Below are 23,037 nucleotides of genomic sequence, written 5' to 3'. Positions count from 1 at the left end.
TTCTGGCAGTGGATGACAAACTGAATAAGTTAACCCAGATAAATTGACATGAGTATAACTCCCCCACCCCCCCACAAGATCACATCTACTTCCATAAAAACAGAAATGAGGTTCAGCTATGTTACAAAAGCAGATTTTTAAATCTGGCAATAAATACAAATTCTTCTCAACACAAAGATGAAAAAAGGACAAATTTCATTGTCAATCAGTTCACAAACTCATTTATTGCAGCGCACTTATGTGTAGACATTCATTTCCTTTCCACAGGACGGTAAGAGAACATTTCACCTGCTATCTTTAAAAAACTTTTCTGTACATCCTCCACCAAGAGGAGATTTACTAAGTCAACACCGGCTGGAGTCCCCTAACACGGATTCAAAGGGAAAATGGGGGCAGCTAGTTATAAAAACTCTAAGTTAGCACAGCAGCTGCAATCCAAATGTCAACAATACAAAAATAAATAATTGAGATTTTTTTTCTGGATGAAAAATGGTGTAAATTGTTAATATTCTGATGTGGGTTAAGAGCAGGTTCTAATCTATGCAGTGCAAATGGAATATTTTACAACACATTTTCTCATCTGTACAAGTACAGCGCCACACTCAAGTCAACACACAGGTCCATCTTTACCCAACAATTCATCGCAGCACTTTGCTGTTTTCCCGCCTGTTTCACTGTTTTTAGTGGAATGTCAAATATCACAGGCCTTCTGTCCTGACACAGTTTCAGCACTCATCAAGAGCCCTCTGCACTTTTATGTAAACCATAAAAGAGATCCTGTCTGAACCGTCGTGGTTCACTCTGTGCTAGAGTAGAGAATGAGAGTTACAGCTCTGAGTTATGATCAGAATAAGACATGTTAGCTGAACAAATACAGTATGTTACTGTTAAAAATGCAGCTTTAAAAAAGACTGAAGCCAGCACATCTCTGCTGTCTGTGTTCCTCTGATGTTTTTAATCAGTGGTGTGGCACCTTTATGCTTCAGATTGATGTCTCTGTTTTTCATGATCTCTACTTTCCAAACAGCTGCTGTCACATGTGTTATCACAGAGATCAATACTCCTGTGAGACCTGCTTTGAGCACAGGGCATCTGGAATGTTATGAATCTATTTTAGTGATTGATAATTAGCGATTGTCCATAGCCTCAGTCCTCTCCCATTTAAATGTGATGCTCCAACACAAAGCTACACAGAGCCCCAGTGTGAGCCTGTACATGTGAACATTCATTAAGACTCTGATCACAACAACCAGGGCTGTTGACAAAAATGCAACCTCGACTGAGATTTCCTTAAACTGTACAAAAAGTCAGGTGAACTTGATTTACTTACTCTTCTTCAGAAAGTGCACAAAGTTAGAGTCAGAGTCTGTACACTGTTTCACACCGAGCTGATACGAGTATAGCTACGACAGATTTAAGCCAAGGAGGCAAAAGGCTACAAGCAAGGCTGCCGACATGCACACACACAGATATTCTGTACAGTGATCAATCGCTTTATACAGCTTCTGTAAGGAAAAGCAACTCAACTAGTCTGAAGAGATTCATTACAGCTTTCCAGGAAGTTTACAACAACAGTTCCACTTTTAGGCAGCTGCTTGGAAAACCTCTTTAAAGCAAAGCAAAGAAACATGAAACGGCCAACGTCATCTTCCAAGGCAAACGGAGGAAGCAGTACCATGTTCGTCCAGCTGGAGATGTCCGAAAGTCTCCCTGTTCCCCAAAGTTGAAGCAGGAACAGTAAGAGTTTGTGTCTCTGCTGCTGAGAGGATCAGTTCAGATGAAAGGTGCTCCAAAACATTTAAGGCACCACTGGACGCTGGGAGTAGGCGGGCGATCGATGCAGTGCAGAGACTTGAGCTGCTCCGCACTCAGCTGGTTGTATGCGTTGTGGTACTCTCTGTCGAAGGCCTCTGCGTGATGACGACACAGATATGAGTTAGGAACGTTTCACGTCATCGCTTTTCATCACCTTCAAACTCTTACAGTTCACTATAGGTCACAGCTGATGTCACTAGTTAATCTCACTCACCTACGTCGATGTTCTCCCGTCCCAAAGCCACCAGTGACAGAAACAGTATTTCTCTATACGCTCCTGGGAGACATTCACACACACCAGGCATCAGACACTTTTCTAATGCACTGCAGCAAAAATCACAACTAAGAGCTTAAAGAAAGACTAAATATGAAACAGTGAGTATAGATGGAGGAGCAGAACTGACCTCTGTCGTTTGACCCCTTCTGGACGCCGTTTGATCTCTCGGATCAGCAGGTTGATCGGCCCGTAGACGTCGTTGGTCTGGATGTTGCGAACAATGGTGTTGAGGAGAGTGCGGATCTCCTGGTGGTCTGTTGGCCCCAGAGTTCCCCTCTTCTCCACTGGGAGCACAAACACCAAAGCATCAGAGAGTCTGCTGAAATATTCTTTTAGCAAAGACCCTCCACTCTGATCTGTTCTGCTCAGCAGTGACAGTTTAACAAAAATACCCCTCAATCTCCTAATACATGCACCAATGGTATCAATTTCAAAATCGCACATTGTCTCATTCCCAAGTTATTGCATTGACAAGATTTTCAGAAAATTTGACGTCAAGGTCACTGAGGTTAAACTTGAGATGTTTAGTAAATAGTTAGTAGAGGTTTAAAGGCTGAACTCTTGCACCCCCCAGTGGTGATTATGCAGTATAGCTCACCCCAATACTCTAATAGCTCACAATTCAATTTGCAAATACAGGTTCTACACTTGACACTGTACTGATGGACAATGATTAATGTCTGTCTTCACACTTACAAAAGGTCCTCCAGAGCAGGTAAAGTGGTTCTCCAGGTTCTTGGTGCAGGTTGATGTTGTCCCACAGGAGCTGTACGTACACCTGCTTACTGTCCTGTGGCAGTGACGTCAGAGGCAGCTGCAAGAATAAACCATGACATAATAGCACAGCTTACATGGTGCTCGCTAATTAACAGGACATCCTCTGTAAAGGAATGAGTTTGCTGTGTTGGGTCTAGATGACTGAAGCCTTCTTATATGTGGTGTGCACATCACTGCTGGCTTCAGTCTATCACAGTCACAGCATTTCATCTTTTATGTGTGGGTCAGTTTCATATAAACATTCCTCACAGCTTCATTTAGACATAGTCCTCTACTGTATGCCCACATGATGGATGATGTCACAGTTTTCTTACAACAACAAAGAATATGAAGATGAGAGCGATCCCGGAGATTTTTCTTTGTCTTTACAAACAGTAAATAAGCAGCACACCACAGAGTAAGAAAACTTTTACCAGCTATTGTGAAATAGCTGAAATATTCCATTCCCCAATGTTCTGAAACTAATCTACACTCTGGTCTAAAAGGTCCTAGTTCCTGGTACAGGTTCCTGTGGACAGTAATGCATACCTTGAGGTTGGAAAGCATAGAAGAAGAAGAGAAAACTGCATTTAACCAGACATTATGTCTAACCTGCACTCCGTTGTTGCAGTGTTCAGAAGTGAGGATGAGACCGGGCAGGTGAGAGGGCAGGTCCAGGCGGCGGAAATACCACACCAGGTTCCAGAAAATGATTGGGTGCTGGCTGAGGAACTTGTGGGTGTAGATCACCTGGACAGATAAACCACAAAGTGTAACTTAAAGGATCTTGAATCTGCTGGCTGACACTTGCTATATACATCAAAACATGAGAGAATCTCTTTATATTTATACCTGATCTCCCTCATTCTCCAGCAACGTTTCCAGCTCCTTGCGCAGTACCAAGGGGCTGAGGTACGGCACAGACACTGGTTTGGGATTTGGCCGTTTTGTCCCCATGCCGTCCTGTAAACACACAGAATTCCACTCATTGACTCCATGTGGGTAAAAGCACTACTGTCAGTGATAGCTTGGAACAGAAAGGAGGCACTGACTTGCACTTCCTGCAAACTGCAGGGAAGGCTGGTGGTGGAGACGCCATGCCCAGGTCTCTGAGAGTAGTCCAGGCTTTGCAGAGGTCCTCCAACACTGTTGCTACGTGTCAAAGATGTCCCGGTGCCTTTCTGCTGCTTACATGCTGCCTGGTGTTCCAGGAGACCCAGGGGGTCCGACTGTACCGGCTCTGGAATCACACTGGAAACAATAATTCAGTTATTTATATCCCACCAAAACATCTGCCTCAAATCACTTTATATTGTAAGGTAAAGACCTTACAATAATACGATGATACACAACAACAATTATTATTTTTGTTATTAAAGTTTATTCCAATAACTTATTGTTCTCAGTCACTAAAAGGCACCAAGAGCATATTTAGAAAGTCTATGCTGCCATCTAGTGGTAGAAACTACCACTAGATGGCATTTACAGGCTGTGGATAGTGATTATAAAAACACTAGTAAGGTGGTGGTGAAGATTTAAACAAACGTGCAAACGCATCTCCTCGTGCATGCAACCTGAGGTGCATTCAGGGTATTCAGATGAAATTATACCTCTTCTGTGCTCCTGGAGTATTTTCAGCGGTTTCCCTCGGTTCATCTTCAGCGAAAGTGATAAGGTCTGGTGTCTTAATGTCAGCCGCGCTGCTAGCTGTGGGGTGAGTGCTGGTGCTGTGGATGCTGTCCCCTGAGGCACTGGGATTTACATAAAACCTTAAAGAGAAAATAAAAGAACAGGGATATTTAAAATTGAGTTGCCACAAAGAATATGTTCATGTGTTACAACACGGAAAAAAAATCTTATCTGACAGTTTCCTACCCGGTCATTGTGCGCAGGTCATGAAACTCGATGTGCAATAAGGGAAGAAAGACCGTCTGACAGAAAGGACAGTTGGTATTGAGGTTGGAATCATCAGCCGTCCAGCCCGCCATGATCTCCTCGTCGTACACCAGCGCTTCACACGAGCGGCACTGGGAGCAACTGGACATCAGCACCTGTAAGTGGGATAACACGTCAAACCCTGCAGTATTTTAAACATCAGCAGTGAGAGCGCAGCACAAACAGAGACTCTGTTCATGCATGTCCTACCTCCAGTGCACAGTTCTGGAAAATACTTGAGGAGGAGGCGTGATGCGAGGAGCTTTGCTCAGAGTCAGGACCTCTGCTCGGGCGCCCTGGAATCAGATCTGCAGGCCGACATGAAAACAATATTGAAAGCTGGCATCACTGGCCTAAGAAGTACTTCACTGCCCCTCCCTTGCTTCTTCATTTACATCAGAGAGTCAGTGCTTACGTGTCTGTGTGGTCCCTCGGCCCGTGTCACTGCTGCCGCTGCTGCTGCCGCCCAGGCTGGTGCAGCTCTGGGTCAGACCATTAGCCACCAAACCTGGGATGCCTTTTCTCTCAGGACTGTCATCCAAGTCATGTGCAGCCAGCATATTTTCATCCAGACGAGCTGGGAAGCCGCCGCCACCAGCCTGAGCTTCATCCTGTAGAGAAAAGTTACCTTAAATCTTCCCTTTTATGCAGAACAGGCTGACACACCTGATCCATCAGATCAGATGTTAAACTGCCTGAAACGTCTGAAATGACCCTTTAATGACCCTCACCTCATCGTCTGAGTCGGCATAAGCGGATGCCACTGCCCCCCACACTTTGCTGGCCACGTTTGCCGCCTGCTTCATGCCTGACTTGAGCACATCGATTTTAGGTCCTGTTAAGAACGTGTCCATCTTGATACCTGAAATGGTGTTAAAGACCGAGCCCAGCGACCCCCCCTGAGAGGACTTGACCAGTGCGGTCAGTGAGGACGATCGCTGGCCCGGGCTCGCTGTAGAGCTCGCGGGCGTCTTTGTCTTTACTGCAAAAGTCTTCGAGCGGGTTACAGTGCTGGGGCTGCGTTTGGGGGTGTTGCTCGGTGAGCCAGTTGGGGTTTTCACAGGAGGCACCGGGAGGCTGGACCTGCGCTCCAGAGTCTGTTTGGGCTGAGGTGCATCCGTGGAGTCTACCTGTGGCTGCTGGAGCTCCATGCTGGAGGATTTGGTACCCAGCGGGGTTTTCAAGCTCATGTACAGCTCGATCTCCTCAGCCAGGTTACGGGACACCACAGCAGGCACGGAGCGTGGCGGTTCCTGACTGTTGACAGAGGCCGACTCTTCGCTCTCTGACACCAGACGTGACAGTGGGTCAGCTCCCACTTCCACGTCGGCCCTCTCCAAAATGGGTCCTCGGACTCCAGAATCATCCTCATTAGTTTCAGTGTTTTTTCTTACTTGTTTCTCCCTATTTACTTCGGTAGCCTTCACCTCTTTGTCGTCTGTCTTTCTTTCTTCAGCGGTTTCTGGGTCCTCTTCTTCTGGAAGCTTTTTAAGCCTCAACCCCTGATTTTCCTCAGGCTCTTCCTCCAAGTCTTTAAAAAGTGGTTTGGGCACAATAAAAGGGGGTGGGCTTTGACCTCCTGAGAGGACTCCAGCTAGGATACGAGCATCAGCGCCCATTCGGCTGGCCATGTGGTCCATGCCTGCCTCAGAGAGCATTCCAGCACGAGTTTCAGCGCTGAAGCTGCAGCTGCGTTCAGAGAAGGATTTCTGCCGCTGATGCTGAGACTGGTGAGCTACGGCCGGAGACGGCAGCGAGGGATCGTCATCGGTAAGTGACACATTATCGTTCTTGCTGTGTCTCCTGAACAGCTTCCCTTTACCTGCACACAGATACAGTTATTGTAGTGCAACAATTACATTAATTGAAACAGGAACAAATAATCTTTACAAATTCAAAGGTGATGCCAATTTCACAGAATTTTCACCAAAACCTTTTAAAGAATTTGAGCTCAATCTACTTTCTTACCCGTTTCTCCATCAAAGCTTCCCGTGGACAGCCTAACAATACTGTGGACATGCGGCGACCCATCGACAGGACTGTGGGGCTCTCCCACTGCTACTGCACTGTCCACTGAGCCAGCTATGTCCCCTCCTGGTTAAAAAGAAACAAAAATAAAAGTAGTGGTTTGTAGTGCATACAACACAATACTGGAGGTGAATGCCTGAGGCTGGGCCTTTCTTACCATTATGCTGTGCTTTGGTATCGTTTCTCTCATCAGCCGGCGGAAGAGCAGCGTGCGACGGTTCAGCCAACTCCTGGTGCAGCTCATCCTTAGAGCCATATCCTTGATCACACTGTCTCTCTGGAGAGCACAGAATTAACAAACACAAACACAGCTGTAATCACAAACGTACGCTTTAAAAAAAGCTTTTGTTTTTGTTCCTCAGAGACTCAGCTGACCCTTGGGTTACAGAGAACTGATACTTTGGGGAATCAGTACCTGCGCTGCAGTGGTTGTCTGCTACGTCTTCCATGTCGTGGCTGGGGGCAAATACACTGTTCTCCTCACCGTTGACCTCGCTCGAGCTGTCTGCACTTCCATGACTCAAACAGTCGGCATCAGTGACTGCTGAGGCAGCTACTGGAGCAGCTAAAGAAGGACGCAGGAAGAAACATGAGTAGACTGTATGTGGTATAGAAGTAGCCTTCTGATATTTTCTAGTTAACATCAAGTTATGTCATCGTTTTTGTTTTTTTTTTAAATTCCAATTTATATGTAATCATGAAGCTATGATAAGAAGTGTCCTATAACTTCTAAGTAGAGTCAACCTCTTATCTGATAAAGTTTCAGGTTTTAACTAGTGCTGTCAGCGTTAATCTCGTTAAAATGACATTAACGCCATAACCGCATTAACGCCGATCGCCCTGTGCGTGGGGCTGGAGGGCGCTGACGCGTTAACGAGCTAACCGCGCTAACGCCATGCAGCCCCACACATGGGACGATCCGCATTAACTCGCTAACCGAGATTTGCCGCGGTAATGCGGTTATGGCGTTAACGTCATTTTAACAAGATTAACGCTGACAGCACTAGTTTAAGTAACCCTGCTAACAGATAAACAAACAAACCAATCATATAATCTGCTTAGCACAGGTAAAAAAGCAAGAAAAGGGAACAAGAGGAACACAGCCCTGTACATTTGATTCACACCTGTGGTAGTCAGTGTTGATCCCTTCTCAGAAGATGTGCGGTTTAAACCGTATTTAAACTGCGTGACTCCACGAAGGACGTTGCGCAACTTGGTCCACATGATCAGGCCGCTCTGGTTCCGGCTGGGCCACGGGCTCTCTAAGACAGCCTGCGCAGAACAGATGAAGGATGAGATGGGATTGCTTAATAAATCCCATAAACCAGCATATCAGCAAGACCACACACACACACACACACACACACACACACACACACACACACACTTCAGATCTTAACGTGATAAGCCATATATGTAAACCTTATTGTAGTATCCATATGTGATGGCGTTGGGATGGACACCAGCTTTCTTCATCTCAACCAGGACTCGCACAGCCATCACAGGCAGACCCCACACGCCGCAGAGCTGCATCATCACTCTGTAACACACCTGACAGCAGACAAACACATGATCATTACTTTATATGTTTTACATTGTCTATGAAATTCCAGAAATCTAAAGAGAAGTGATAATCTAAATATATTCCTACAGAATGTGAACGTACCTCATCCAGTATCTCCACCTCAGTGGTCCTCATCTTTAACAGGATGTTGTACGCCTGCTGCATTGCCCGGGTCTTTGACTTGGCCATGCGTACAGCTGCTGGCAGGCAGATGAACCACAGACTGTAGCAGTGACTGAACAGACAGCGAGCCCACAGAGGCGGGTTGGAGTAGAAACGCTTTGCCATCTTGTAAGCGAGCTTGACCTCCTATAGGAGCAGTATGGGCACACGTCAGATGAACACGTTGATAAAGACAAAGGGTGAAGAGCATGGTCAAAGCAGGTATCGTTACTACTGATGCTGAGGATGATAGTGTGAGTACGTACTTGCTTTGTCCTCTTTGCTAGTAGTGCAGGGCTGCTGGACAGACTGGCCCCTGCTGCTCTGGTGCTGAGTGCTGGACGTAACTCTCTTGGACGGTCAAATAGATTTAACTGCAGTTTGGGGAACCCTTTATACCTGCAGAATGTAAAGCAAGCAACACTTTTAAACCAGAGTGTAGCATCAAGTCAGTTTAACTTGTTGGATATTGATCAATGAGGCAATGCATAGACACTATAGAGGTTGCACAGGTAGTTTGACACATTAATACCATTACCACTGGCAGAAAGAGACAGGCAGTTAACACTAGGAAAGCTGGATAGGGCCACAGAAGGTCCTTAACCCATCAGCAGCAGCGGTATCTGCACCTTGGAGCCCGATTGCGTTTGCCATAAAATACCAGAATTAGCAGGTCCACCAGTGGGACCCTGCGCTTTTCACAAATGAGAGCAGATTCACCCTGAGCACACGTGATAGATGTAAAAGGGTCTGAAGAAGCTGTGGGGAACATTTTGCTGCCTGTAACATCATTCAGCATGACCAGTTTGGTGGTGGGTCAGCGATGATCTGGGGAGGTATATCAGTGGAGGGACACACAGACCTCTGCAGGCTAGGCAACAACATCCTGAGTGTCATTAGGTATTGAGATGAAATCCTTGGATCCATTGTATGAACCTGCACTGGTGCAGGTGGTCCTGGGTTCCTCCTGGTGCACAGCCTCATGTGGGGAGAGTATGCAGGCAGCTCCTGGAGGATGAAGAAATGACTGGCCCCCATACTCGCCTGACCTAAATCCACCTCTGGGACATTATGTTTCAGTCCATCCAACACCACCAGGTTGCACCTCAGACTGTCCAGGAGCTCATCAATGCACCATCCGTTTTCTTATTATGAGCATTCCCCTGACATTCTCAGGCACACATGTAAGCACAAATAGACTCTCCTGCTGCATCATTTTATCACTGTGATTTTTGGGGGTGTCTTGGAATTCAGCCCTTTGTAGACTGATCACATGCCCATATCGGTGTTGACATTCAGCATGATTTTTTCTCTATTGAGCTCTGATGTGTTTTTAAAGTGTTACTATAATTTTGTGGAGTGTAAGCTTAAAGCACTACAAGTCTTACGTGTACTGAGGAGCAGGATCCGGTCCATCATCTACTGGAGGCTCAGGAGGCATTACAAAGACTGTGTGCTCACTCTTTTGAGACTCATCCAGCTCCAGCAGTCTTGTGTCCTCACATGACTCTCCTTCAACCTGCAGAGGGGATCACATCCAGAGATTTAGAAAACAGCACAGACTGTAGACCATTTCCTGTCTGATGCCAGTAAATAAACATCTAGGTTACAAGGACACTCAACTCTATAAAGCTTTTGTAATTAAGCAGTAAAGCATGCTTGTTTAATTGTGATTAAGTTAGAGGAAAAGCAGGAAAAATCCATGCCTCTTGACTGAATGCATTCATCAGATGGGGGGGAAATTAAAATATATGAAGAGGAGAAAAAAAAAAAAAGGTGCAAGGAAATCTGATTACATTATTAGCAATTACCTTGGTGCCCTTGTCGGTGATTTTATCAGAGGGAAAAAGCTGCATGTAGAGGGAAGAGAGCGAAGGGAACAGAATGAATCAAAGGAAATTATGGCTTCCTTAGCCTCCCAGCGTACAAATGTTATTTTGCCAATAAACCACTGTAACACAAAGGCCTGTTCCTGGAAGGAACGCTCCAACGGAAGAGAAAAACAAAACAACAAAGACCAGCATGCGTTTTTTACACGCCCGGAGGCGGCATGATGCCGGGATGGTAATCACCTTTTCGACGCAATCGTCAAAAAAGGCCAGGCCTGTGTCCTTGTCGCTGACGAAGGTGCACTCCTCGATGAAGCGGATGAATATCTGGGTCTTGGTGAGCTGGGAGTAGAACTTCTGGTGGGCACGGTCTCTGCTTTTGAGGAACCCTGCAGGGAGGGAAGGAGAGAGTGCAGCGTCAGCTTCACGGTCATCTCAGTTTACTGAATTTATGAATTCAGTGTCACTCGTTAATTTCGTAACTTAGCAATAAACAAAATTAGAGTCTTTACTGCATCTTAAAAGGACAAACATAAGAAGTTTTGTCCTTTTGGCCTCATTATATTAATTATTCCTGAGTCACCCTCATCAAATCAATGTGCAGCTATTTATAAAAGTGTTAAAATATGCGGCATGAAGAAGATTATCTTTCACATCATCTAAAATTGATCTATGAGAGGGGAATTAAATGGAGCCGGGAGCCTATTTCCCAGCAACAAACACTCTTATGGCTGATGAGAAAGGTGATTAATTTCTAAAAACACCTTTAATGGTCTATTTTAAACCATTAATGTACATGGAAGGGAGGGCAGGGAATTGGACTAGAGGGCATATAAATGTGCCCAGCCTCTCAGCCACTCGGTCAACCTGACTCCTTGAAACAGAGATGCCAATAAAAGTATGCATGAGTTGAGCCCATCTGAATTAAAGCTGTAAATTATGCAAAGGTTACAGATCCAGGAAGCTATCAACAAATCCATAGTGTTTGGTGAATCACGTGTTTACCTTGTAGGTCATAGAGGGAGTCTGCAGCCGTGGTTTTTTCAGAGGGCGCCTGGGTGATGGGTTTGAGGTAGGAGCGGTAGCCCTTCAGGATGGAGGCCATGAAACGAAGGAAGGCCTCTTGGATTTCCATCTCCAGCGCCGTCCTTTTCTTGTGCCAGGTGAAGTCCGCGTCCATGGGAGTCATGTCGACAGCCGAGCCATCCGGCATCACTGGGCGTAGTGAAACTAAAACAAGCCAATGTGGTCAGTTTAAATAATTTATATAAGCTCAGCTCTCTCCTTTTATAAAGTGTCATTAAATGTACTCTTAATTAATAATAGGTTTATTAATTAGGTCTCCCCACATTTACTTTTCTGTAATAATGCTTGATGATGGAGATAATATAATGATGCAGAGAGAAAATTAGGAGAGTCACATAACAGTGAGGTTACTAACGCTGTTAGCATTAGCTTTCTGACCAAACCGCCTCAGGTGCTGTCAAAAAGTTCATGCAGGTCTAAGTAAGTACAGCGTATGAATGATTAGAATCAAATGCATTAACTGTTGCTGTTTTATAATGGAGACTGAGCATGCTCAGTGTGGATTTTGACAAAAGTGTTTACAGTTAAGCTAGCTAGCTTGTACTTTTTATTGCATCAAAAATTTGACGTAGTAAAATAATTCTAAGATTTTATCAACCAAGCAACCAGAAAAGAAAATATGAAAGCATATTTGTTTTTGAAAAGGAAATAGCATATAGTTCAGATGCTTTTTTGCCATTATGTAAAATTTTGTAACGTATTGTTAGCTTTTTTTTTTTTAAAGGTATACAGTTTTATTTTCAGCTTTGGACTACCATAATTACTAAAAGAATACCATGATGCATATTGTAATTTAAGCTTACAGTGTTCAGGTAAAGATTAAGAGCCCTGTCCACGTTAATTGTGGTAACTTTGTGTAACAGGTAAGTGATCCAGGTTTTGCTATACAAATGAGATGCTGTTTGTACCAGTGGCCAGCTGGTGGTGCAAGTTGCTTAGTGAGTTAATGAGACTCTTGCAGGGCTTCTTTGGGAGGTTCTTCCAGTTGCTGTGTTTCTTCTCATCTGACCTGTAACATACAAAACCACAAAGTTAGTTGACTGGAGAAAAACAAAAGACAGCTGCACAAAAATCTGGGCTCACAAATCTGCTGCTGAAACAGTTGTTCAACATTATGGGACCTGTTAATGTAGAAGACAAAGTGTGTTTTTCTCTAGCAAAGCACAACATACAGGTAGATAGTGTTCGTGTCCAGATCCACACAAACAACATCTGGTGGGGGGTCATAAAGGTCAAAGTAGCGGGAGTCCACGCCCACTATAAATGGACACGGCGCGTTGAGGACGCCTGCGAGAGAGAGCGGGCACAGGGGGATGTAGGGACACTGCCACTGGAAGGGGAAAATCATCTGGAAGGAGACAAAAGCCAGAATCAGGATTATTACTCCCAAACAGATGTTTTTAAAGGGGTTCCCATGTGTAAAAAACCAAAAACAACAGCAGCATATTTCTTTCCTTATTCACAAGCCCGTTTTTTCATATTGCTCCACCCCTCAAGAACATCTATAAGTTGAACACTGAACGTAAATAAGACAAATTTAGGGGGTTACACTTGCATAACTGATCTACTGTAACAGCTGAAACCTATTTGGGTTGATTTTGAGAATTGTGAAATCCTTACTTTTCTGGAACTGGAGAATAAGCAACTAAATTCAGTGAAAAAAAACTCAAAGTTCAAAAAGCCTGAGTAGTGTCAGAGTTATTTGGATACTACGCTGCCTGCAGGCACGGGACATGTGAGACACAAAGTAATGATCAGCTATAAAAGCAATTTAAAGTTGTCAGAAGTTTAAAAAGGAAGTCATTAACTTGCGGTTCTAGTCATTCATGACTGGCAAGTTTAGCTAAAAGAAAGATACACATGCTTTAACATTCTCTGGACTTCATGGTACTGTGTTGCAACATTATTAGGCAATAAATGGATAAATGGAAACCACCTTTACCAATACTCAATAGGACTACATTATTGAGAGTTGAATATGTTTACAGTATTGGTTACAGTGTAGGCTTCACTCGGGCCCCATCACTGATTTTGTGTCTACATGAATAAAAAAAGACGTGCAGTGCTGCTCACATCACTGCTCAGAAACTTGTTCCTCTTCTTGCTGCTGCTTTTCTGGATTAAACTGCTCTACCTGACTCATCTTAATGCTCTTTCATTACAGTCATAAAACATAAGTGAAAGGAAATGAAACTAATACTTACAGTTCCTCCATGTCAACCATTTGAGCAGTCTTTGACTAATTACTGATACTGTTACATACACTGCATATCATTTACTAAATGTAGTTTATGTAACTGTGCTGTCTCTCTCTCTCCATCTCCTTGTACATGTATGGCTTGTCTGGGCATCGAGTTCCTAAATAACAAGCTGTGTATTCTGTAAACTCTTAATTAGTGTTTTTAAGCAGACGGTTTTCTTCTCTGCAGTTCTGATGAATGTTGACTCGACAATAGTGACTACTACTTATGTCACTTTAAAGGAAAGTGTTGGGTTATCCAAACACAGAGGAGTTAAACTGTGCATCTACAGCGTGTTATTCATTTAATCCTTTTGCAAATATATTTTTGTTGCTGTGTTCCTTAATGAGATGTTATTGTGCAACGCTTTATAGTGCTAGCCATATGTTTCTTATCTAAAAAGTTCAGATAAGTCAAGGAAATGCAAGTGTCAATGTTTTGCATGTGCAGATTGCAAAAGTTAAACAACTGCACAACTGAGACACCACAGCCTGCAGTCATAATGTTGTTTTCTTGACTTTTAATGTGTATGTTTTTCATTTTAATCACATGGTTAATATTAGACCTGATTTTCAAAGCAGCCTAAGCACTTACAGGACACATTCTGTATTTATGAGCAGAAACAGTGACTGTGTGGTCGCTTTGCATGTCAGCACTAGGTCAAGCTGATGATTCATTTCTTTCCATACTGACAGCAAAGGCAATGAAACATTGCAGGCAAATATGAGCTAAATGGACTCAAAAACACAGCAAATGCACTGAGGGGAGCTGCTGCAGAGGAGAACACACAAATTCAAGTTTCCAGCTTTGCCTAAAAACAGGCAGCTCTTCATTGGAGCCTGATATAGGATTTTTAAGACCGATACCGATACTTGGCGATTTAAAAATCCAACATTTTGATGTATCGGCAGATATTCGTTTCTTTCAGACACAATGAACATAAACAGATTTCACTGACATTTTTTTGTAGATGTTTATTTACTCATTTTCGCTCTGCCTGACTATGCTCGGATCAGCTGGTTCTTTAGTTTTGTGACGTTTTTAAAAAACCTGCTGCGAACAGGGACGTTGCAGAGTGCCCCCTGGTGGACAAACTAGGCAATGTCAACACTCATAACAGTTGAAGGGTGTTTCTCTCGTCTCTTCCTTGCTTCTGTTTTCTCTCCCTCATTTTTCAGCCATTATAATTGTTGATACTGAGAAATGAGCAAATAGCTAATATTGGCCATAAATGTGTCAGGCTCCACTTTTTGTGTTCAATGTGCTTTTTAAATAAAATACTGTAATCAGACTAAGGAGGAAAAGCTTTGCTAAAACCCAATCCTGCAAATAAATTATATCTATTTGAGTATATTTGAATACATTTGAGTATGACAATATGAGAGTGCATGTTGGAGCCTACTCACAGCCACCACAGCCTCGGCCACTCCGGTGAGTACGGCGGGTCGGAGCGAGTGCAGCAGGATCTTGCTCTCCAGCAGGACAAAGTGCAGCAGTGTGGCGCAGTTCTCCGAGCCCAGATTCATCAGCAGAGTGCCATAGTCTGCCCCGCTGGCACGGAGGGAGAGAAGAGAGGAGAGGAATGAAGTGATGAGTTCAGACAGGGAACGGAAAGCACAGCGGAAAGAAAAGGAGAGGGAAAAATAAAGGGAAAAGAATTGGGAAACAGAAGGGTTCATTGCTGGGTCTGTAACCAAATGCATGCTGAATTAATCAAATGGGAAACAAGGAAAAGGCAGAAATACAGGCACAGAATCAAAATAACACCGTCAACATAAAATGTATTGTTTATCTCGCGCCGTCTGCTTTACTGCTTCAGTTTGCTAAAGCGCTCCGTTTTCAGATGCTTTTTTTTTCATAATCTAACAAACTGATCATTTTAAAAGCCTTCATAACCACAACTTAAAACTGACTGCCTTTTGTGCAGTAATTCTGTCTCCTTTAAATCTCTATTGTAGAGACTGCAGCAAACATTACTTTGAATATCAATAGCAGCCGGTGCTAGCTTTAACAAAAGCCCGTCAATCACCATTTTTATGAGGTTTCAAGGTTGCATAAGGCAGCGTCCAGAACTACAAAAAGGAAAATAAAGTAGCTGAATTACTCATATCAGTCGGAAAATGGCAGAAGTAGCAGCAGAAAAAGGTTTTAAAAAAGATGATGATGCAGGAATTAAATGAACATGTTTTTTTTTTTGTAGAGAAATGATTTTGTTATGCATTTATTGAGCAGGCCAAGGTACCTGAGCGGTAAGGGTGTGCACACGGGCTGGGAGAGGATCAAAGTGTCGTTTACCGAGAGCTGCAGAGGACATTAAATAACATCAGTGACAGAAAAATACAAAAATATCACAACAAACGTTCCCCGAGTACTGCACATGCGGAAACTCAGATTTATTTTGACCGACAGCAAGAGAGAAAAACTCTGACCTGGACCAAGATTCTGGGTCTTTGAGGGGAAGGAAATGAGACATTGTGCATGAAGTGCGAGATGTGCCTGTTGAAGGAAATAATAAACTCATGTTAGATGTTTCCTTTTAAAAGGTTGGCATTAAAGTGGCCAGTGAATGATTTTGAAAGTTTCCACAGCGGCCAAGTAGTTTCCTACTTTTCAATAGGCAGTGGGTGCGGGCCTGAGACGGAGAACTTGTAGATGAACATCAGGAACTTGCGGAAGGACTCAAAGAAGGGCCAGCGGGAGAGCAGACAGATGCATTTATTGGTGTTCACAGGCCGGTTGGGGATCATCTTCTTCTCCACCGTGGTGAGAAGGCCCAGCTGGATCTTCTGCTTCTCGCTCAACAGATCTGCTGGATATGGCTCGTAAAACTGGATGGCTGATCCGTACACCTGGCAACAAGAGGTGGACGTTAAAGAAACATTTTGGCTAGGCAGAGAGTTTTAAACACTTAAATTTAAATCTTCCTTTGGTAGCTATGTCTTACCTTTTCACCAGAGGAGATGGTTAAGACAAATGTAGAAAAGACAGGCAGAGGGTCACGAGTGTTCGGTGCCCAGCACTCGATGTTGGCACCCATGGGCAAACAGAACAGAGGTACAGACTCTGACAGAGGGAAAGACTCATAGTCCTCTTCTGGGTAACGAAAGATTAGACCTGGAGCACACAATAACACACAAACAAATAAATAAAAATCACATGATGAAACAATGTGGTTGTTCAGAGCAAGACACATGGTAACATTTAAGCTTATTGAATAGTTCGAATAGGTCCTAAACTTCCAGGCAGGCCTTTAATCCCAGCCTCCCTGCAAGGATTAAACTACTACCTTTAAGAAAAGGGAGATCAGTATTTTGAAACTCTGATGCTCTTACAGTCAGCAGCCTGTATAATTCATTTTGAGGAAATAAGATGCTCAACTTGATGTCTGTCGCTATGAAAAAACACACATTCTTCTGAGCATGCATGAACACACACACATGCACAGCAGAAGCACAAAAGGGTGTGGCAGGAAGTGCAGTTGTCCGAGATGAATAAATAGCCACTTCACAGGAAAAAGGTCGGCCAGAAGATAAAGCCAGCATGCATGTTTCCACAGGGCGTGTATGTTTGTGTGTGTGTGTGCACATGTGAACGCTGATGACGTTACGCAACGCAGCGCTCAGAAGGCCAAACTGCTGCGGAAGCTTTCAGTCAGTGAAAATGTCACACAAAGATCAGCGATACACGCTGAAGGTGACCTAAACACGTAAGCAGGGGCCATTGTGAGGACACACAATGCGCCAACACGTCTCGCTGCTGCAGTTTTGTTATCAGTGTTTAACATAGATGCACATTTTGGAAAGACTCATGACTGCAAAACATCTTCCCCTTTTCCTCCTGCCTGGACACCGTTTGTCCAGTATATCTACTGTCCCTGCTGTCCCTTCTCTGCACAGGTCCAAACCATCTCAGCCTCGCTCTCCAAGTTTGTCTCCAGACTGCTCAACCTGAACTGTCCCTCCGATACACTCATTTATAATCTTGTCCATCCAGCTCAATGAAAGTCTTAGCGTCTTCAGCTTTGCCACCTCCAGCTCGGCCTCCTATCCTTGTGTCAGTGCCGCTGTCCTTAAACTATACACGAAAGCAGGTCTCACTACTGTCCTGTAAACAATGCCTTTCACTCTTGTTGCAATCCTTCTGTCACACTTCACCTCTGACACTCATCACCACCCATCTCCACCCTGCCTGCACTCTCACACACCTCACCTGTGCACTGTTTGTTGCTTTGGATGGCTGACCCAGGTATTTAAACTAGTCCACGTGTAACCAACGGTTACATGTGCCTCTCTCATTCACACACACTCTGTCTTGCTTCTACTGTTTAAAACACTATTATCTAACTGGTCAGTAAAACAACAATCAAAGTGAATTACTGATATATTGTATTTACTATTACTGTCAACCTTTTAAGTTTTGCATAATATTACAGTACGCATTATGATAACATTACATTTAATTTCGTTGACTTCAAACACTTGTCTGTTTTAAATAAGACAAAACATTGTTTCAGTTATATATATATTAACTACCTGCTCTTGCAAACAGCTTTAACACCACATGGGCAAATCATTCAAAAAAAAAAAATTAGATAGTGAGGTGAAATCAGATGAATCAAACACTGACGGAAACAAAAACGTGACAGCAGTAACCACTGTTCAGCAGCTGCAGGAAACAGATACCAGCTGAAGATTTTGAAACTGATCACTTTTACTCACCAGCTTTGTAACCGATGGAATTTGACGCAGATACCGACTTCTTGTAACACAGGAACACGCTGGAGCCCCACTGAAAGATCGATCACACTCTTATTACGTGTTTGAACTTTCACCGATGATACCGAAAGAGAGATAAAAAAACTAAATTCAGACGCACCATGCCGCAGTTGAGGTTCTTGTCCACTTTGCAGAAGGTGTGCGGCGGCGTCTCGCCTTTGCTGGTGACGATGACGCAAATGTCCGTCACGGCCAGCGAATTCTGCGGCTGGACGGGTGGTGCTCGGCGGAAGGTGATGAAGATGCGCTGCGAGGTTGCAGAGCTGTTGTTGACATTCGCGCAGCGTCCGTATGGTGTTGCCTGGATGACCTCACACCCCTGGATGAGACGCTCCTTACCTTCATAGAGCACCCTGTAAGACAAACAGTAAGTAAAAATGTTACTTTGGGAAAAAAATTGGTGAAGACTAGAAGAATTTTAATACCTCTGAATATTTATATATTTAATTTTATTTTTAATTTTATTTTTTTTACATTTTTTTTCATCAAATCCAATATTGCCAAAATCAAACTGCAACTTTAATCTGTTAAAGTTCACTTTACACATATTGTAGCCACGTTTGGTCTTCATGCATATTCACTTTTTGTCCTCACTGAGGACCAATACATAGTTTTACATTCACAGTTAGAGGCTCACCACCAACTTCATCTCATAAGTAGCAGAGCACCACCACACTGGTATGTGAGGTACAGACATGGAACTTGATGAAAAGAATCAGGGAACTGTTCCCAATCATTGTGATAAATAAACAGAACTCACACTGCCATAGAAGGATAAAAAGATCATAAATAAGTGAATGTAGTGACACTATGGGTGCTAATACAGCTTTGCCCCCCTGCAAAACCAAAGGAAAAAAAATAGCATATCTCTTTGGTTGGTTATATTTTTCCAAGCAGTAAATTTTCTGAGTAATGAGCTTAACAGTCTGAAGTGAAGGTTTCCAAGGAATCCTCCAAAGTAATTATTGACAGGATAAATTCCCGGCTGTCTTACGTCTATGCCTACCAGAGATGGGCAGTAACGCGTTACTTGTAACGCGTTACTGTAATCTGATTACTTTTTTCAAGTAACGAGTAATGTAAGGGATTACTATTGCAAAAACGGTAATTAGATTACCGTTACTTTCACGTAGGAACGCTGCGTTACTGCGTTACTAAAACCGTGATTTTTGCGAGAATGTCTCATGACAGTGACGTGGCGAGTGCGACGTTCGTGACAACAGCTGTGTGCAGATCATAATATATCGAGTGTGGGACAGAGTGTAGCATGCAGCGTTTAAAGCGTGGAAGTACTGACCTTATTTTGAGTTTGATTCCATAAAAGTGACAAAAACATTAGTGTCCGTTGTGCGTGGGAAGAAAACTTCTTTTACAGCGAAAAAACCCCTAAACTTCCAAGCAAGCACCGAGTGTACTACGACGTAATGTGAAATTCACAGAGAAACTCATGGATTCTTCCACTGACCGCTGCAGCACACCTGCACCAGGGTAAACCTCCGCCTACCCTAGTCCTGCTTTACAGGTGAAAATAGAGCAACAGGACCGCTAGTCTTTGATTTTATTTATTTTCTGCTGTGTTTTACTTGCATCTATTTGAAAGAGTGAGTGTAAACACAAAAAAATATTTTATTTTATGTGCTGGAATGTGCAGAAAATAGGTTTAAATGTTAAACAAATTTCTTCCAGTCAGAGAATGTTGCATATAATTTAATTTTTGCTTGATGCATAAAGTTAAAAGATTAAAACTAATAAAACAAGTTTTAAAAAGAGACTTTTCCATTTGATTACATTTTGTATGATGAATTATGCAGAAAAAGTAGAATTGGGCTGAAAGATCTATCGCTTTATCACCTATTCAGGTTGTAAATCGTGTTTTTAAAAAGTAACTAAGTAACTAAGTAACTAAGTAATTGATTACTTTTGAAAATAAGTAATCAGTAAAGTAACGGGATTACTTTTTGGGGGAAGTAATCAGTAATTAGTAACTGATTACTTTTTTCAAGTAACTTGACCAACACTGATGCCTACTAGCTATTTCCATCTTCCGTGCACCAACTTTTATTTCCTGATTGGACGCAGACAATAGAAAACAGTGACAAACAGAGCAGCGCCAAAACTGATAAGAGGACATATTTGATATAAAAGAGATAAGCAACTAAATTAGTTCACAGATAAGAAATAACAAACAGCAGCTAAACCAAAAGAAAGAAAAGACTGAAGATGACAGAAAACTTCGATCTAACAGAAAAGTTACCCACGTCTTAAAAAAAAAAACAAACCCTGTTTACTATTACTTGAATCCTGTGCTGCTCATAAGAAGACGTAGACCAACATGCCTGGTATACAATCACCATCTGCATGATATAAAGTCACCTTACAACATCACATTATTCTCTAAACTGCATAGACGGTTAATCTGGACTCTGAGTTACCACCACAAACTGCACACTAAATATTAACACATCACATGCTCACAGTGTTGGGAAACATATTTCCGCAATGGAAAAACAAACATTAGCAATCAAAGAGTCATTTTCCTTCATGTCCTCTTTAGGGCTACACCGATATCTGCCTCTTTAATTGCTAAATGCTCTGCTGTGTGGAGCAGCTACTGCTTAATCTGATCAACCTAAACAGTAACCGTGCAAGTTGTAAACCCCAAATAATAATCAGAAAGGTGCTAAAATGAGCAGGAACTGCAGGCGGAGTTATCCGATCTAAGGGTTTTATACTAGTAACTGTAGCTTTGAGTCTCGTAAGTGGTCAGAAACATTATGCTTATAGAAAAACACAAAAGGACTGATTTCTGTAAACTCCACGCAGCTTTGCTTCAGTCCAATTACGTAGTTAAAATGCAAGAAACTACAATTTCTTCAGGCGCACAAATCTGACAAAGCATAAGCAACGCGCTGCTACTATATGAAAGCATCCTTCCCATGGGAAACAAAGTGTATGCCTGCGAGACACTAAATGAAGGGGTTAAACTGTGGCTCTGTGGTAAGAATAATCTCTGGTTCTCCTGTTTTACAGAGAGGATCAGTGTGTGGTCAGCACTGCTTACTTGGTTCTGAAAGCTCTGGTTTCTCTTTAAAGCCTCGGTAAGAAGTCTGTCTTCAGTGAGTGATGTGATTCAGACTTAGTAGCTGACTCATTCACATCCCAGACAGTAAAGTGGTTCTCGTATCCAGCTCACAACAGATTAAACCCTTTAAATGTTACAGCTAAAAACGTTCTGTGCACTACCTGTCTCTGCAACCTGCTCGCTCCCACATTGAATTTCACACAGCCAAGAGCTGCAGTCTGGAAAGCAATCAGTGCCCCACTGTGTTGGATTTTTTATTTTTTTTTATTTTTTGCATGACTGCAGGGCTTCTGTAGCAGCATGCTCCATGTCCTCCCTTTCCATCTGGACAATGCCATGTGGGAGGCCAAAAGCTTTGACTCCTACCCTCTTCAAACTAGGACTAAAAACACACTTTCTGATCCATGGGCAGGGCCAGCCGTTGCAGATATAATAGTCCTGAAACACTCCATTTATTCTGAAAAGAGTGCAGGACAAATCTAAAGAGGCGGGGAGGACAGTTGCCAGCAAAATTCTCATTTAGGCAACAAAAACAGGGTCCTAATGGGCACGGTAAGCAGTCATGCTCTGGAGCCCCGGGCTGGGAATGTTGGACAACAGAAGGAGCGATAAATGATTTACGCTTCACTAGATTTACATTTATTCTTTCACTGGACAAGCGGAAGGTGGAGTGAAAAGAAGCATCTTCTCAAACAGCTTTAGTATTAAATTCACAAATTTTACATTAAGAGTCTAAATATTTGTTAACAGTAACCTGTGAGAAGGCCACGCTGTTACTCAGCCTAATCAGAGGCATCGATGACTAAGTGTCTCAACTGATGATGACAAAGTACAAAGCAGCTTTGCAAGTTTACTTCTATTTTTTTTCCTATTTGCATGCTGAGGGGGATTGCACAATCTCATGGAGGAAATATGACTTTGCATACAATCTTCTGTGTGTGCAGGGAGTCACGGCTATAAAGCGATACCTAGGAGGAGGAAATCACATTAGTAGCATGTGAAATAAACCAGATTCATTACAGAATGAGAATAAAGTCTGAGGCAGCAGATCGACGTTTTTTTTTATTTAATCCAGTCTTGATTTTGCAGACAGGAGGGGAATCTTGCAGAGAGGGAGCAGGAAAATGCTGGCAGTTGTAACTGCAAATTCCAGTTTGTTAGCAGGAGGGAAAAAAAAAGAAAAAAAAGAAAAAAAGAAAAAAAAGAAAACAGGCTTTAGACAAAGCTCAGGTGTGTGAAGAACGTGAATGCCTCGGGCTGTTGCGTCACTGTTCTGAAAGATGCATTACTGCATGAGATACTGCTCCTTCACTCAGGTAACAGGATAAAGTGCTGCTGCTGATGAGATGTAGATTAAAAGTTCGGCTTCCTGTGAGGCTAGTGAGGCTTAGGGCATACCTCGCTGCGTGAAGTGAAATATATTGGAGTTCCCTTTTAAAACATAATAGTAGGAAGCAGGGAAATTTCTATCGTCAGATACGAGCCAAG

At 43.0% G+C, this 23,037-nt stretch overlaps 1 protein-coding gene across 1 annotated transcript in view; it reads right to left on the bottom strand.

Annotated features, from left to right (window-relative positions):
• Window positions 1-198: 198 nt before the first annotated feature.
• LOC116317854 (DENN/MADD domain containing 4C) overlaps window positions 199-23,037 on the bottom strand; it is a 38,501-nt gene continuing 15,662 nt past the window's right edge. The window contains exons 3-35 of the mRNA XM_039609457.1: window positions 18,568-18,820; window positions 18,411-18,480; window positions 16,637-16,806; window positions 16,300-16,541; window positions 16,122-16,188; window positions 15,935-15,993; window positions 15,099-15,243; window positions 12,625-12,800; window positions 12,361-12,461; window positions 11,372-11,596; window positions 10,610-10,755; window positions 10,349-10,387; window positions 9,926-10,056; window positions 8,804-8,936; window positions 8,478-8,684; window positions 8,234-8,362; window positions 7,936-8,083; window positions 7,227-7,376; window positions 6,969-7,088; window positions 6,752-6,877; window positions 5,515-6,605; window positions 5,199-5,394; window positions 4,994-5,091; window positions 4,724-4,899; window positions 4,459-4,617; window positions 3,901-4,099; window positions 3,701-3,811; window positions 3,461-3,598; window positions 2,789-2,906; window positions 2,216-2,376; window position 2,126; window positions 2,030-2,089; window positions 199-1,910 (exon numbers count right to left, since the gene is read on the bottom strand). Of these exons, the coding sequence (XP_039465391.1) occupies window positions 1,774-1,910; window positions 2,030-2,089; window position 2,126; window positions 2,216-2,376; window positions 2,789-2,906; window positions 3,461-3,598; window positions 3,701-3,811; window positions 3,901-4,099; window positions 4,459-4,617; window positions 4,724-4,899; window positions 4,994-5,091; window positions 5,199-5,394; window positions 5,515-6,605; window positions 6,752-6,877; window positions 6,969-7,088; window positions 7,227-7,376; window positions 7,936-8,083; window positions 8,234-8,362; window positions 8,478-8,684; window positions 8,804-8,936; window positions 9,926-10,056; window positions 10,349-10,387; window positions 10,610-10,755; window positions 11,372-11,596; window positions 12,361-12,461; window positions 12,625-12,800; window positions 15,099-15,243; window positions 15,935-15,993; window positions 16,122-16,188; window positions 16,300-16,541; window positions 16,637-16,806; window positions 18,411-18,480; window positions 18,568-18,820 (5,482 nt within the window). The 3' untranslated portion in view covers window positions 199-1,773. The remainder of the gene's footprint in view (window positions 1,911-2,029; window positions 2,090-2,125; window positions 2,127-2,215; window positions 2,377-2,788; window positions 2,907-3,460; window positions 3,599-3,700; window positions 3,812-3,900; window positions 4,100-4,458; window positions 4,618-4,723; window positions 4,900-4,993; window positions 5,092-5,198; window positions 5,395-5,514; window positions 6,606-6,751; window positions 6,878-6,968; window positions 7,089-7,226; window positions 7,377-7,935; window positions 8,084-8,233; window positions 8,363-8,477; window positions 8,685-8,803; window positions 8,937-9,925; window positions 10,057-10,348; window positions 10,388-10,609; window positions 10,756-11,371; window positions 11,597-12,360; window positions 12,462-12,624; window positions 12,801-15,098; window positions 15,244-15,934; window positions 15,994-16,121; window positions 16,189-16,299; window positions 16,542-16,636; window positions 16,807-18,410; window positions 18,481-18,567; window positions 18,821-23,037) is intronic.

This window comes from Oreochromis aureus, linkage group 3 (genome assembly GCF_013358895.1).
Source record: "Oreochromis aureus strain Israel breed Guangdong linkage group 3, ZZ_aureus, whole genome shotgun sequence".
In the NCBI taxonomy this organism is placed as follows: Eukaryota; Metazoa; Chordata; class Actinopteri; order Cichliformes; family Cichlidae; genus Oreochromis; species Oreochromis aureus.
Note: the sequence above shows the minus strand (reverse complement) of the source record. Positions and strands in the feature narration are given on the sequence as shown.